Raw genomic sequence first — 15,287 nt, 5'->3', positions numbered from 1 at the left:
GACCAATAAAATTTCCTTTTGATACTCTTTTAGTGAAAGCTGACTCTGCTGTTCAGTTAAGCCACTTGAAGTTCTCTTCAGGTTGATAAGGGATTATTGAATTTTAAAAAGCCATCTTCTGCCATTGATCATAAACTGTTCTTAACATTCCTTGACTTTGTAATGCAAACGATTACAGGATTTCAATTACGAATGCCAACAGCATGCCGTTCAGTCCGCTTCTACTGCTGGGTCAGCAAAGTTCAGTAATGAGCATGACATATACGATATTCTGGTGATATGTTGACATCCTGAGCTGGGCTTGCTTGTTTTAGAAGAAGAAAATTAGGATTATTTTCTGAGTGCTTCCTCTTTAAGTATTTTTCCTCATTCCCTGCTGTATGGGCTGTGACTGCAACTAATATTCCATTTTTCTCTTTAACTTGAAACCTAGTTTTGAGAAAAGTGAGTTCTGTGAAGAGGCTCGTGCCTTCCACATTGCTTATTCTGAACCCCCTGGTGTGGCTTTGTGGTAACAAAATGTACTGTGTAAGCAGTGCTTTTGTTTACAACTCTACAATCAAAGTAATTTGTATTTTGAATGATTATTGACACGTGTTGTCATGTTACAGACACACGCCCTATCACTAAAGGCCAGGTGACCTTTTTTGGGGGGTAGAGGGGTGATCTGTTAATGGGTTAGATGTTTTCTGCCTGCATACAGGCACAGAAGTTGAAGCACATCTGACAGCTGTGGTCCTTTATTGCTGGATGCATTTATTGCCATGACTTTTCTTTAGCTGTGTCTTAAATCTAATAACCCCTCTGCTCTCCAGGATGGCTTACGGAGCTTGTCAGCAGATTCCTGTAGAGTTGCTTTTCATCCTCATACAACCTGTAAATACCAAATATCTTTGCTTCCAGCCCACACAATCTTGTAAACATGGGTCCACGGAAGACTGGGAGATGGAACTGCAGAACCTCAGAGACTGTGGTGATCTTACTTGATGTGGAAACACTCAGCTGTCACAGGCTGATACCACCAACCTTAGCCTGTAAAGCCCTGGATGTAGCAGCCCCTGTTACAGCACTAAGGGAGTGAGTAAAAACAACCTTTGCTAGTATTAACAAACACCTTTTGCTTGCCTACCCACTTGCCACAGGGAGACTTCCCACACAACTTTGTATTTTTTTACATGTGGGCAGGATATTGCTCCTGTCTACAGTAATCAATAATCTTCAATGAAACAAGAAAAGTCCTGAGCCAGTGTAGCCTTTCCTAATAATTTCTTTCAATAATGCGGCAGCACTGGCATCAGAGCCTACTGCCTGTCCTCAGCCACCGTAACAGAGAAGCTACTGAGAAGTCAGACCTCCTCTCAAATATCCTGTGCTCATTTAATCCTTGAGCTCTAACCATCAACAGAAGAGTCAAACAGTTTATGCTTTTGGACCACGTTGGGGTAGTGAGCTCTCACATAATGAGGCATTTTGTGCAATTACAGTGTTGAGCGCTCATGGAGGGGCAGGAAAACAGGCTCTGTGAACAATTTATGTCCACATCTCCATCTCTTTTAACTGGGTCTTGCCCATGTGATGGAGGACAATTAATGTAATTATTATGTGCATTGCCATACACCCTTGAGGGTACAAATGGACAAAAGGTCTTTATTTTCTTTTCTAACTAGTCAGGATGCAGTGCACATGAGGTATGATGGTACATAGGGTGAACCTCAGCCGTGTATCCTTTTTTCCTACTCCTGTGCTGTTAGTATCCCATTTGAGATGTTAATAAGCCTTTTCAAAGCTATCCATGTAAATATTCTCATATATTTGTATGTCATATATCTCATATTTAAGGCTAGGCTGACACCTCTTTAAAACCTCACATCCTTCATCTTTGCATGACACTCCTGATAGCTCGCCAGAACTCAAATGAGTTTAATAAACATTCTAATGAAAAGCATAAAACCTCTGTAGATATTTCAAACATGCCTGGCCCACAGCTATTTTGATTGTGATGGTTTTTATCTATTGTCAGAATCCTTTCTTGTCGGTGTCTTTGATCAACATGATAATGCTGCATTTTATCCTAATGCTCAAGTACGAATAAACAAAGCTGTGGGGCAGGAGGAATTCCTTGTAAATCTCGGTCAGCTGCAGAAATGACAAGCACTGGTGAAATGTTGGGCTTCCTACTTAGCATGACCCTTGCTTGCCACCCAAAAGTCCATCTCGCCCAGTATTTTGCTTCCAAGGGTGAGCAGGGTAGTTTCTTCCAAGGCTGGAAGAAACTTTTCCTACGTCCAGAGAGGGGTCCCTGGGATCCCTCCTAGCTTTGACGACTTAGTGAAATTACAACGTATCAAATGCTTTTGGTATTTTAAAGGATGCTTTTATATATGGGAAGAGTTTTCACTGCTTAAGCAGGGGTTTTTGTAACTAATTTTTTTTTATGGAAATGCAGGGGAAATAAGCAGCAGTGTCTGCATGACCAATGAAAACACGGCAAGGGCAAAACATCCTTCTTCCCACAACTCCCAGCCCCTTGCTGGGCTTGCTTCAGGTTAAGCAGGGTTCTTCCCCAGCTGTCACCCCTGCCATTTCATTATCCTTCATCTTTAAAAGCAAACAGAAAACTTCACTTGCATGCAGTGAGGATCAGATGCTCCTGTCCTTGCCCAGCAAAGCGTCCAGGCTCAAATTCATTAGACTGAGATTTAATTTAGACACGTACCCCCAGGGAAGGGACTCCAACTTCTGCTCCAGACCCGTCTTAATCCCTCGATTCCTTCTTGGGGACTGGGATAAGCTACCACACAGTGGGACAGGGGGGGGCTTATTGCTCACAGTCACTCTTGCCTTTGGGATGGCTTAACGGAGTCACCGGTTTGTGTTTATTTAAATAAAAAAGGGGGAGGGGAACAGAGGGAAGCGGGGTGCATGCTTGCTCGTTACGGCCAGCTCCTCGTCCCTGCCGCACGGGGGTGGAGCGCCCGCAGCGCTGCCACCATTCCCGTCCGGAAGAGCGGAGCGGCCCCCTCCATATGCCACTGACTTCCGGCGGGGAGGGGGCGGGGCTTCGCGCGCGCCCCGTCACGTGACGGGGTGGCGGGCTTTTCCGAGCGGAGCGCGGCTGGCGGCGGCACGGAGCGGGGCTGAGTGGGGCCGGGGCCTGCGCCTGGGCCTGAGCCTGAGGCCCGGCCCGCCGCGGGGTGAGCTGGCCGGGGTCCTCCCTTCTTCTCCGGGGGTGGGTAGCGGTGGGGCAGCGGCGGCCGGTTACTGGCTCGGTCTCGCCAGCTGCCGGGGGGGGGCTAGAGGGGAGGGGCCTCCCTGGCGGCGGACTCGTGAGGGAAAATTTTAAAAAATAATAAAGTGAGTTAAGTGGGAGCAGCCGGGGTAGGCGGAGCGGGGGGTGTCGTGCGCCGGGGAGCCGGTAAGGGCCGGGGAAGCGAGCTGCGGGACGCGGCCCCGGGCCTGGGACCTGTGGCGGCGGGAGGCTGTGGGACGCGGCGCTAGGCCCGGCCGCTGCCCGTGCCTTGGGGCCCGCTGTGTCGGGGGTAAGGGGAAGGCCCCTCGCTTCTAGAAAGCCTGTCAGGGTAGGCTTTCCTTCTAAGTAGGAAGCCCAACATTTCACTAGTGCTTGTCATTTCTGCAGCTGACCGAGATTTACAAGGAATTCCTCCTGCCCCACAGCTTTGTTTATTAGTACTGAGTGTTAGGATAAAATGCAGCATTGTCATGTTAATCAAAGACACCGACAAGAAAGGATTCTGACAATAGACAAAAAACATCATAATCAAAATAGCCGCGGGCCAGGCACGTTTGAAATACCTACAGAGGTTTTATGCTTTTCATTAAATATTTATTAAACCTCTCTTCCAGAAAACCTTGGCTGCCAGTGCCAGGTGTATTGCACTGTTAGCAGGGCTGGAGGGAGGTTCTAAAGCCCCTTTCAGACCTCTGCAAGGCGCAGCGTTTGCAGCTGTCAGGGGGCACACAGTCAGGCTGGAACACCCACCCACTGCTGGCTTCAAGTTGTACATGTCACCATCTAATTTCTTGCCAACATGTGATACTGCTAACAGCAGATTCATTTTGTTAATTATATACTTCTAAATACTGTGGAGTTCTCTATTAAGCCTCTTATTATTCCTTACCAGGTAACATGAGAGGTGTTTGGGTGTGTTTTGTTTTTAATGTTTAACGCTACATAGGAAAGTACACAAAAGAAATTTCTTACAGCACTCGCGTACCACCAGCTACAGGAGGGGAGAAAGCCATCATATACTACTTCAGATGATCTGTTAATATATTTTGAAATGCTTTGCACGTGTGTCTTGTTTGAATGGTGTATGTTGCATCACAGAATTATCTGGTTTTCTTTTAGTGGGGCTGTACTGAGCACTGGGTGCAATGGCTATGCAGATGCAATTTGAAGCAAACGCAGATACCTCAGCAGAGGAGGAGAGCTTTGGACCACAGCTCATATCCAGGTTAGAGGTAGGTAAGGAGTTAGCTCTAGCATCAGTTTGCAAGAAATCTGCTAGTCTTTCTCCTTAAACACAAGTTGCATCTGAAAATTGTGTTGTGAAATTCTTGTGTTCTGTCAAAAAAAACCAGCCCAAAACAAAACTTGTTAACATTTAAGTTTTAAATGATGTTGCCTTGCTGTGTACCATTTCCTAATATGTGTTGGTCACCTCCAGCATCTATTAAACCAAGCATGTTTTCTGCCTCTTGTACGCCATCTATATAGTTAATAGATTATGCAAACATTATACTTGTAAAAGGGTGTTATTTTTTATGGTTCTTTGTGCACAGTAAATAGGGAGGTAACACTCAGTATGCTGACTTGTAATAACAGAGTTTGATCCAATCTGCTGAAGCTGGTTGAAGGTATTCACTGGAAGTTAGATTAAGGTATTTGTGTCTTAGTGTGTCCTTTTTTTTCTCCCCTTCCTTTCAGCAATGTGGTATAAATGCAAACGATGTGAAGAAATTAGAAGAAGCTGGATTTCACACAGTTGAGGCTGTTGCTTATGCACCTAAGAAGGAGCTACTAAATATTAAAGGCATCAGTGAAGCCAAAGCTGACAAAATCTTGGTAAGGATGTTATGGGAAAGCTTTAACCCAGGATTTGAGAAGTTTTATTTTGCTGGCTTAAAGTGCTCTGGTGATACTGGAAGGTCTTGCTAACTGAACCCGTAGGAACTGCTAGATGGTCAGTCTCTTGTTTCCTGGTTTGTTACACTCTTTCCCTCAGCAGCCACTGTTGGCAGTTGTCAAGGCAGAGGATACTGTATTTTAATGACTGGACCATCCCAGTACAGCTGTTTCTGTGTTATGTTCTTCTTAAGTATGTTGATTGTGTACCTCAGACATTCACCGTGAGACCTGCGGTTTACTTCTGAGGACTGCGAGTGAAGCCTGAGTTGTAATCTCCCAGCATCTTCCAGTTCAGAATGCAGAGTTTCTGCCAAACTTGTTCTCATTTATCAAAATCTGACCTAGTACAATGTTAAACTCCAGTGCTTTTCTTACTTTGTGTGTTTATTCACTTAGGAAGGTAGGCTGTATGCCTATCCTAAGTATTTCAGGTTTCACAGGGACAGAACTGAATTGAAAGTGTGGGGGATGAGGCAGGGAAGATTTCCATAAAATAAACAAAATGGATGTTGAAGCTTTTTCTTTGAGCAGAATTTTGGTTCTGTGCAGAGGTACCAACTGACTGATATATGGTCTACAAGATAAAATGTGTGCATTAAATTGTATAGGTGCTTCTCCGTTTCACAAAATAGAAAATTACAGTGTGAATTACTAGAAGAGAGTAAATGAATGGGATGAGCTTTCCTTGCACTGCTTAGTTTGGTTTTCTTCAGGCTGAAGCAGCTAAACTGGTTCCGATGGGTTTCACCACAGCAACAGAATTCCACCAGCGAAGGTCAGAGATCATCCAGATCACCACTGGGTCCAAAGAACTTGATAAACTTCTTCAAGGTAATAATTCTATTTCTCTTTACTGATTAGCCTTAGTTACTGCTTTTTTTTTTCCCTGTGAACATAATCCTTGCATAAAAACATGTGAGACCTACAAGTTCTGGTTGAATGAAAAATCTCAAGTGCTGCTCTCTTCTTTCACAATTGATTTTCTTTTAAAAGATGCAGAAATAGTTTTAAAACCTTTTAGTCACGGTGCAGTACCCAGAGCTGTTCATTGTGGATGTTTCTAGTTTATTTTAGTCTGCAACCTCCTTCCTTTCAAGGAAACAAAACCAGTATCATCTTGTCCCTATTTCTACTTGCAATCAAAAAATCAAAACAAGTCATTTAGGCTTTTCAGCATCTTCAAAAATACATTTACCTAAACTTCTTATCTGCAACATGAACAAACCTCAGTGAGAAAACCTTCTTTTCCAATTAGAGTGTTGAAGCTTAAACAAAATAAGTGTTTAACTGAGTCTCTGTAAATGTAATACTTTATACATGGTCTTTCTTTGAAGTTTGTGACCTCTTTTAAAAAGTTGTTGTTATTATTTCCCCTTCAGGAGGAATAGAAACAGGGTCCATAACAGAGTTATTCGGGGAGTTTCGTACTGGTAAAACACAGTTGTGCCATACCCTGGCAGTAACCTGTCAAGTGAGTAGTCTACTTCATTAAAATCAAATATTCAGGCAACACAGCTTTTTTATATTTGCTAATTTATGGACTTTTCTCAGCCAATACAAATGCGATGCATATAAACAGCTGCAAAGAATGTATTTGCAGCACCCTTGGTTGTACTTGCAGCTTTCTAGGATCTTTTGTTTCGTGTTTAATCTGCCTGCGAAGATTACCAGCAATTAAGTTTGTGATGGTTTTTTTGCCTGTTTGACAGGTTCTGTAGCTTTTTTTTGTGCCTTCTTCAGTATTCTGACAACAAAATTTAACACATTAGCCTCATAGCGTAATTCTAGGTCTTAGATACAGAGAAGCATTTGATCTCTCTTTAAACAAATAATAGTTTTTATGAGTTTCTAGAGGCTGCTATTTCATAAAATATTAGAGGCTCTGGGTTTAATTTCATCATTTAGTTAACACCCTTATGCACCTAAACTTACCAGCTGAAAGTTAAGCTCCTGTCCTCTTATGTAGGCATTGGAGATTGAAAATGGGAATATTTCTTCTCACTTTTCCCAGATAAATATGACTTTAATCACAATAGCTTGATATGTTATTTATCGTATGTTATCAGTTGAGGGCATAAGGCAATAACTGGATTACTTGTTGATACTTTATTTCCTGTTTGTTCATTTGCTTTTACTTTAGCTTCCCATTGACCGAGGTGGTGGTGAAGGAAAAGCCATGTATATTGACACAGAAGGGACCTTCCGTCCAGAACGTCTTCTTGCTGTTGCTGAAAGGTCTGTACTTACTGGCTAAAAGTAAGCTGGCATTGGTTGAAGAAAGGAAGATGTTAATTTAAGGGACAGCTTAGTTCACTGTGTAAATCAGCCTGTCTCCTTAAATTCATGGGGCTGCAGCAGTAAGAAATTTCTCTTAAAAAAGCCCCAATCAAACAGAAACCTTTCTGTATTCTAGTTGTCTGTCTACATACATGCATGTTAGACCACTTCATTAGCTGTATTTTATAAACAAAGTTTCTGGTTTTAGATTGGACAGCAATTAACATCATTGCCCCCTGGAATATGATGTCTTCACTTCTTACTAGTGTCTCTTTCAAAATTGAGCTTTACTCTAGGTGAGATACATTCAGAGATTTTTGTTAAGTTCTGCCAATAGAGTTACGTTGAAGCAAAGATCCTTTTGTAAAAAAGTTAACAACAGCTGGAAAATTTTTGTTAGGAAATAAGAGAGCATCCATTGACCAGTTGAAAAGCTGTTTTTTCATCTCCTGCCTCTATCAGAAAGTTCCGACATGTTGAGGTTTTTTTACCAATTGGAGACTAAAACTTAATTACCCAAATGAAAATGCTGCTGTTTACACAGAAATTCTGGCTAGACTTAAAAGCCTGAAGTAGTGCTTCTGTACATTAGAAAAGGGAGCTACTTCTGGTCTTGTGATTCTTTAGACTTTCTCAAAATTAAAACTGCTTCTATGTTGCTTAATTCTCCATGATTCTTGTTTTAATTAAGTATCAAGGTATATATGCAACTTCAGTGAACTTGGGTTGAAGTCTTTATCTTGCAGGGCTTATCAGTTGCTGAAATGCTGAATGCTGAAAGTGTCAGCTTGAACAGAAAAGTAGCCTGATGCTTTGGGAGGGATGTGAAGCATGTCACACCTGACTGAAGTAGGAGAATACTTTTAAGGATGCAGAATGTAATTCTTCAGATAGGAATTTGGGCCTAAATTCAGTTTAACAATTTCATTTATGTGGTAGTTTTAAAAAATATTTCCACCTAGATACTAATGAGAATTTTCATGTCAGTAAGCTGTGCGCTTTCTTCTGGTAGTAATAGGATGACAAACATTGATTGTTTCTAAACAGCAAGCCAAAGTCACGCAGCAAGCCTGGGCTGATTTGAATACAGAGGCTCAGATGTTCTGCAAAGATAAAAATCAGTTGGCCTGTTTTCTACTATGCTTTTGCTAGTCTGATTTAGGTTCATAGTTTTTCAGGCTGTGTATATGGTTTTTTTTAAAAAGTATTTCAAAAACTTTTGTACAAATTTCCTAGCTTAAAGGCAACTGTCCTCCTATTTTTTTTTTTTGTCACCATTCATTTACAGAGGTAGGACTTAATTGCCACGTGTTTCCTTCAAGCGGCCTTCAAGTTTGCTTGAAGGTCTGGCCTATCATTACAGATGTATTCTCTAAAGTTTCTTTGTTTTTACCCTTTGTCATTCCTCAGCAAATACTTTTTTCACAAAGTGATTTTTTTGCCAAGACCCCATGTGACCCGTTAGGCAAGGCTGCCTTCCTTGTACTTGAGGCTGATTTCGCAGTACGCCTGCTTTGTTCCACTGCGCTGCATAGCTAACGGTCTGTATGGGGCATAAACAGGTTTTAATTTAGTTTAATGAGGCTCTGCTCTGTGCCACTGCGGGCAGTCTTGCCATTCCTTTTGCCCCAAGCTGCTGGTGTTGGTGACTGTTGGGCTGCAGGCTGAAGCAGAGCACTTGCTATTGTGGTTCACTGCAGGGCAGCACAAATTGCCGGGGCTGGAGCAAAGGAGGAGGGGACAAGGATGAGCAACTGGAAGCCGAGAGAATGAAAGGGTAGGACTGCTGCTTTTTAGTAGCACCACAGATTTATGAGGTAAGGCCAGTATTTATGGGCCTTTCCGTGACTGTAGGTAGAAAAATCAACTAAGATTCAATACCAAACCAGTACGATGTGCCAGCCCACGAGAGATACTCCCTTGTCTTTATAGAGGGGGATGATGATTACATCCTAAATGAGTGGAGTAAGGTCAAGTTCTTCAAAAATAGTAAGCTGAAGATTTGGGTCAGTACTGGATTTGTTCCTAGGCAGGAAATTATTCTTTAAAAATGGTTTCCAATCATTCTGTTCTCTACTAATCAGCAAGTCATGTTGCATTTTTTGCTGTCAGTTTTTATATCCAAGACTCTCCCAGGGATGTGAATTTTTATTCTAGTCTTTAGGTAAACTTGCTAGATAACTCTGACTGATGAAGTTGTCACTTAGGGATATTTTTTTTTTTCTTTCCTCACCAATTTGGCCAGGTACGGCTTGTCTGGCAGTGATGTCCTAGATAACGTGGCGTACGCTCGAGGTTTTAACACAGATCATCAGACCCAGCTCCTGTATCAGGCATCTGCTATGATGGCTGAATCACGGTAATAATCCTGATTTAGGTAGAGTGATTTTTGTGCCAGCACATGATCATATTATAAAGCTACTTGTAGATGATGCACAAGATGATGTATAGGTGATGATGCAAGAGATGCATAGATTACATGATTGTGAAATGTCAAAGTAATTGTTTCCTTCAAAAGTTAGCTTTTTTTAAATATACCTGCTTTCTTCTGTGCTTAGCTTGGTTAGATGAAGTTTTGTTCTTCTCAAATTGGATATATGCCAAAGCATAATCCAGATGATAAACTTGGTGTATCCGCAGCCAGTTGTCAGTTAATACCTCTTGCTGTTGAAATGTTGGCTGACAGCGACTGACTTGAATTGCAACAACTGACGTTAATTTACAAAGAACAAGTGCCAGCCTGAGGAGCAATTCAAAAGATCATTTTATAATTGCTTTCAGAAATAGAGTGTTGATTTAGAGCATGCCAAGCATTGAATAAACCTGTGCAGACAGCTTTAGTTTGCAACTTTGAGTTTGAAAAGGTTTATGGGCCCCTTTAGAGAGGAGGTGGTGGTGGTATGAAATGTATAAGAACCTGTCCACAGAACAGCTGTGGTGTCAAAACATGGAATTCTAGGCTAGTTTATAAGATAAAAGTGTTTAATCATGCAGCAACTTCTTTTGGTTTACTGGGTTTTATTGTATAGTTAGTAATCTGAACATTACAGATCAAGTCAGTGTTGTTAAAAATAACAATTCTGCAAACTGGCAGGTTGAGAGGAGCTTACGTCCACATCTGTACGCAGCCTCACAATTTGCTGGGCACGTCATGCTCCAGTGGAGGCATTATTCATGCCTGGAAATGTTTATGAGAACCTTGCACTTATCTTCTTCAGATATGCGCTGCTGATAGTGGACAGTGCCACGGCCCTTTATCGGACAGATTACTCAGGAAGAGGTGAGCTGTCAGCCAGACAGATGCATCTGGCCAGATTTCTGCGTATGCTTCTTCGACTTGCGGATGAGGTAAACTATGAACTTTGCTTTATTCTCTAAACAACTGGTGATCGGTTTTCTTTATCTTGTTGTCGTGGTTTAATCCTGGCTGGCAACCAAGTACCATGCAGCCGCTCGCGAACTCCCCACCCATCCAGAGGGGTGGGGAGAATTGGAAAGGAATGTAAAACTTGAGGGTTGAGATAAGAACAATTTAATAATTTAAACAGAACAAAAATGAAAGAACAACAACAATAATAATAATAACAGTTATAATGGAAAGGTGGGGGAAAAGATAAAATCCAAAGGGAAAGGGAGAAAGGAAAACAAGTGATGCACAGTAGAACTGCTCACCACCCCCTGACTGATGCCCAGCCAGTCCCTGAGCAACGATCTGCCCTGCCCTGGCCAACCCCCCAGTTTCTATACCCAGCATGACGCCCCACGGTATGGAATACCTCTCTGGCTGGTTCGGGCCAGCTGCCCTGGCTGTGTCCCCCCCAGCTCCCCGTGCCCCCTCAGCCCTCTTGCCAGCAGGACCCCAGAAACCGAAAAGTCCTTGACTTAGTATAAACATTACTAAGCAACAACTAAAAACGTGAGTGCATTATCAACATTGTTCTCAGAGAGCCAAAACCCAGCACTTGACTAGTTCGTAAGAGGAAAATTAACTCCATCCCAGCCAAAACCAGGACACTTGTAAAGCTCAACAATTTTGTACAAACGGCTTTCTGCCTGCTCAGTGTCTGCTTCCATTTTGTTCTGAGAGGCATGATAGAGTGGTTGAGGACAGCAGAAATGCATGTTTCCACCCACCCCCCATCCCCAGTTTGTTCAGACTGTGGAAAATAATTTGATTTTCATTTGTTACTTTTCTCCTTACAGTTTGGTGTGGCCGTTGTGATCACTAACCAAGTGGTAGCACAAGTAGATGGAGCAGCCATGTTTGCTGCAGATCCCAAAAAACCTATTGGAGGAAATATCATAGCACATGCTTCCACCACGAGGTGAGAGAATAGATTATCGTCTTGCATTAGCCTATTTTGGAAGATTTTATTAAACTAGCTAAGTACCTTTAAATTCTGGGTTTCTACATGGTTCTGTCAATGGCAAGTCCAACCTGCTTCTCTACAAATGAGTGCCACTGTGAGCCCTCATTAATCTGCAGAAAAATTAACATTTTCAGAAGCTCTTACAGCTCTGCAGTATGCCGTATTCCTGTATTAACACAATTTTTTAGTGGGTATGGTAATGATTTTCTCAGAGTAGGCTATACGTCCTTACCTGTTTTGTTTCCTTCTCCCTATCAGGCTGTATCTGCGAAAAGGCCGAGGTGAAACCAGAATATGTAAAATCTATGACTCTCCTTGCCTTCCTGAGGCTGAAGCAATGTTTGCTATTAATGCTGACGGAGTGGGAGATGCTAAGGACTGAAGACTCCATTTAATTTCCCATGTAACCCAAGACTAGGTGTCCCTAAAAGGCTCCTTTCTTTGTGGCACCTTACAGGTGCTTTCCTGACACAGCTGCTGTTCAAGTGCTGGTGGAGGAATCTGTTGTATTTCAGCACAGAAGTCCATCAGGTGAATACACTTTGAGACATGTCTGGAGATGTTGCATGGAAGAGACCTACCCTCTTGGGCTTTAGTCACATGTTAGATTAACGTGGTTTCTTGAGAACATTTTCAGAGGACCATAACCTTTGTATTTTCCTCACGGCTGTTGCTCCAGCTGGATTCTGCTGGTGGACATAGCGCCAATATTTGGCCATAGTTCATAACTTGGTGAATTTGGAGTAGCGTTGGTGCGTTTGTCAAATAAGAAAAGTGGTGACTTAAATACTTAATGGATTGCTTTAATTATAAAATAAAGCAGAATGATATCCGACAATAAGAATGTGAGGATATTGCTGGGATTGATGATGATCACAATCCGTATCCTTTATGTTCATTTTGTTTTGGATACTGCGACATGCTCGTTTTTGGGAACCGTTAATTTCCATTTCAATTACATTTTTTGTATTTCATTGACTTTCTGTGGAAATCTGCTTTTAATAAAAAGGACCATGAAAAATATTGATGATATTACAGGTTTCTGAGATTCAGCCAGGTGTTAATTCAGACAGAGGCATTTTTTTATCTGCAGCTGGGAAGAAGATGCATAAATCTTCAATGACTCTCTCTGGATTTTTAATTTCTTTTTTCCCTCCTAATGCTAACAAAACACATCATCTCCTTGATTTGGGACATGCAGTGCAACTGTGCTGTAAGTGCCCTGTAGATGTCTTTTTAAGAGTTCTTGAGGGTTAAAACCATTCTTTTATATTATGCAATATTTTTATATAAGCTATGCTATTGTGAACTACTCTAAACTTGATTAAAGAGAATAATATCATAGTGGTGGTTGGCAGCAAAAATTATTTTCCTTGTTCTTTTTCTCTGGGATCCAACTGTGTCTTTCCAGCTAGCAAACATAAGCTACGTTTATTTATTACATAAATACATGTGCTATATGGTAAGTTGTCTGCTTTTTCATGTATAGTTGATATATTATATATATTATATGTATATTTTATATTCTATAATATAGCACGTAAATACCTGTGCTATGTTGAATACTAAATCTCATGAGACAGTAAGTTTTCTGCTGTCTTCATTTATAGCTGAATGCCCTGTCCTTAAATTCTGCACGGCCACCACGTCTGCTGTCTATTCAGGAGATGTGCACAAAAGGCCACTGCTGTTGCCATTGCCTGCAGCTGAGTTTCAGGATTCAAAAGTCACAGAAAAATATTAACTAGGGGATTAAATTGGCGCTGCACTGGTCACTTGGGAACTGAGATGTTCAGGTTTTTAGTGACAGAATTTCAGCTCTTGTTACCCACGCTTGCCCTATGTGTAGGTGAAGATGGTCTGACTGCCTGTGGTTGCTGTTGTCTGATGTGACTAATTAAGATCCCATCACTGCCCAAAGTTTGCTAGATGTTCACCGTGTTGGCCAGAACTGATGTGGCTGGGGTCTGTAACAGGCTGATACCTCTGGGAGGGTGGAGAAATCTGGCACAGACGTTCAGCTGTCTCAGTAAAAGGAGAATAAAAGAAAACTTTCTGCCCTGTCAAGAAAGCCCAGCCGTCTGAGCAGCTCTAGCCTTCCTGGTGTTGAGAGTCCTGACCGAAGCTTTGGCGGAAGGTGGTCTCTGGAATGAAACGGCTCGTGCTGTCCCTGCGGAAATGTGCTCACAGGTAACCCCGAGGGCAGGGAGGGGGTTGGCTTTTAAGCCCCACTTTGTAAACACATACATATCATGGTATCATTTAGGTACGAATGAGACTATGGGACGATGGAACAATTTGTTTTATTGCTTTTGGCTACACTAAAAGTCAAAATGTTGTGTTTTTCCTGCTCTGTTGCTTCTTGTCCTTTGTGGAAAGGAGTTTTGCCATGCCAGTGTCAGTGTGCTGCTGTCTGTATCTCTTTATATGTTAATGCTGTGTAATTCAATCTAATAGAACCATGTTATTTTTTTCTCCTTTCAAAGTGCTTAGATCTCTGATCAACTAAAATTGCATCTGAAGCCCCCTCTGTTCATGTAATGCTCAGCGTGAAAACACAGGTTTTTTTAATAGCCTGCAGTACTTCTCTTAGCTAGCTGGAAGGTTTAACTTTGGGACAGCAAAGGTGAAGAAACTAGGAGGTATTTGTCCTTCTCTAAGCTCTTACCCAGCTTAGGCTCTGAACTCGGGGGGAGTGGGGGGGGGTGTGTGTGAACTGGGGATTTGGTTTTGTTTCTTTTAAACACAAGAACGTTTTTTGAAAGATCTTTCTCAAGTCGATTTGGGACATCCTTGTACAACCTGCACATGCAAGTATTTCCGTGGAGGGTTTCAGTTGCTTAGGACACGATGCTATGAAACGCTAATTAAATAAGCTTATTGTCAACATTGCTTTAACCTCGAGGAGGCATAATTAATATTCCTTTAGTAAACATTTTTCCTGCTGTCTCCTTGAAATGCTTCTCTCAACGTTTCCCAAAAAGTTCCTCTCAAGGCAGTGGAATGTGATTAGAAATCATATTCACCTTTAAATTCTGAAGCAGTTTTGTGCATGGCACAATTGTCTGGCTCACGCTTCTCCTGTCAAGGTTTGCTGTGTTCAAACCCGTGTCTAGAGGTGAAGAGGAAATTAGAACTGAATTGAAACGTACAGAAATACGTGTGTTACTCCAAACCACTAATGCCCTTATTAGAGCACAATGGAGAGCAGTTTGATTAATTGAAACGACGCAGATAGAGGCTGCAGTGTTTTGTTTCCATGTTCCCGTTGCGAGTTGCGTTGGAGTTTCCAAAAGAGTTGGCTGTGCCCTTAGCTACACAACTGGCAAGGAGTGAGGCGAGGCTGGCAGCGGGAGGGACACAAGTGTGGTGTCACGTTGAGAAATATTCCCGTGTTTTCTTTAGAGGAGAACAGCCACATCTTGTAAGGCCATGCATCTCGCTCTGTGGGCAGATAGCTGTCTGGCTGCGTGTCACTGTGTGTGGTCAGC

The 15,287-nt window shown here is 42.2% G+C and overlaps 1 protein-coding gene across 2 annotated transcripts; it reads left to right on the top strand.

The window, feature by feature from the left end:
* Positions 1-562: 562 nt before the first annotated feature.
* RAD51 (RAD51 recombinase) lies at positions 563-13,140 on the top strand. 2 transcript variants are annotated; one of them, XM_005438324.4, is made up of 10 exons: positions 563-1,077; positions 4,370-4,482; positions 4,949-5,086; positions 5,863-5,980; positions 6,529-6,620; positions 7,290-7,384; positions 9,672-9,785; positions 10,645-10,774; positions 11,630-11,751; positions 12,055-13,140. In XM_005438324.4, the coding sequence occupies exons 2-10, from the start codon at positions 4,396-4,398 to the stop codon at positions 12,176-12,178; spliced, it is 1,020 nt and encodes a 339-aa protein (XP_005438381.1). In that variant the 5' UTR covers positions 563-1,077; positions 4,370-4,395; the 3' UTR covers positions 12,179-13,140. The 2 variants fall into 2 exon arrangements, with proteins under 2 accessions (XP_005438381.1, XP_055578103.1); XM_055722128.1 differs by lacking the exon at positions 563-1,077 and adding an exon at positions 3,116-3,194.
* The last annotated feature ends 2,147 nt before the right edge of the window (positions 13,141-15,287 follow it).

This window comes from Falco cherrug, chromosome 10 (assembly GCF_023634085.1).
Source record: "Falco cherrug isolate bFalChe1 chromosome 10, bFalChe1.pri, whole genome shotgun sequence".
NCBI classification, from domain to species: Eukaryota; Metazoa; Chordata; class Aves; order Falconiformes; family Falconidae; genus Falco; species Falco cherrug.
Note: the sequence above shows the minus strand (reverse complement) of the source record. Positions and strands in the feature narration are given on the sequence as shown.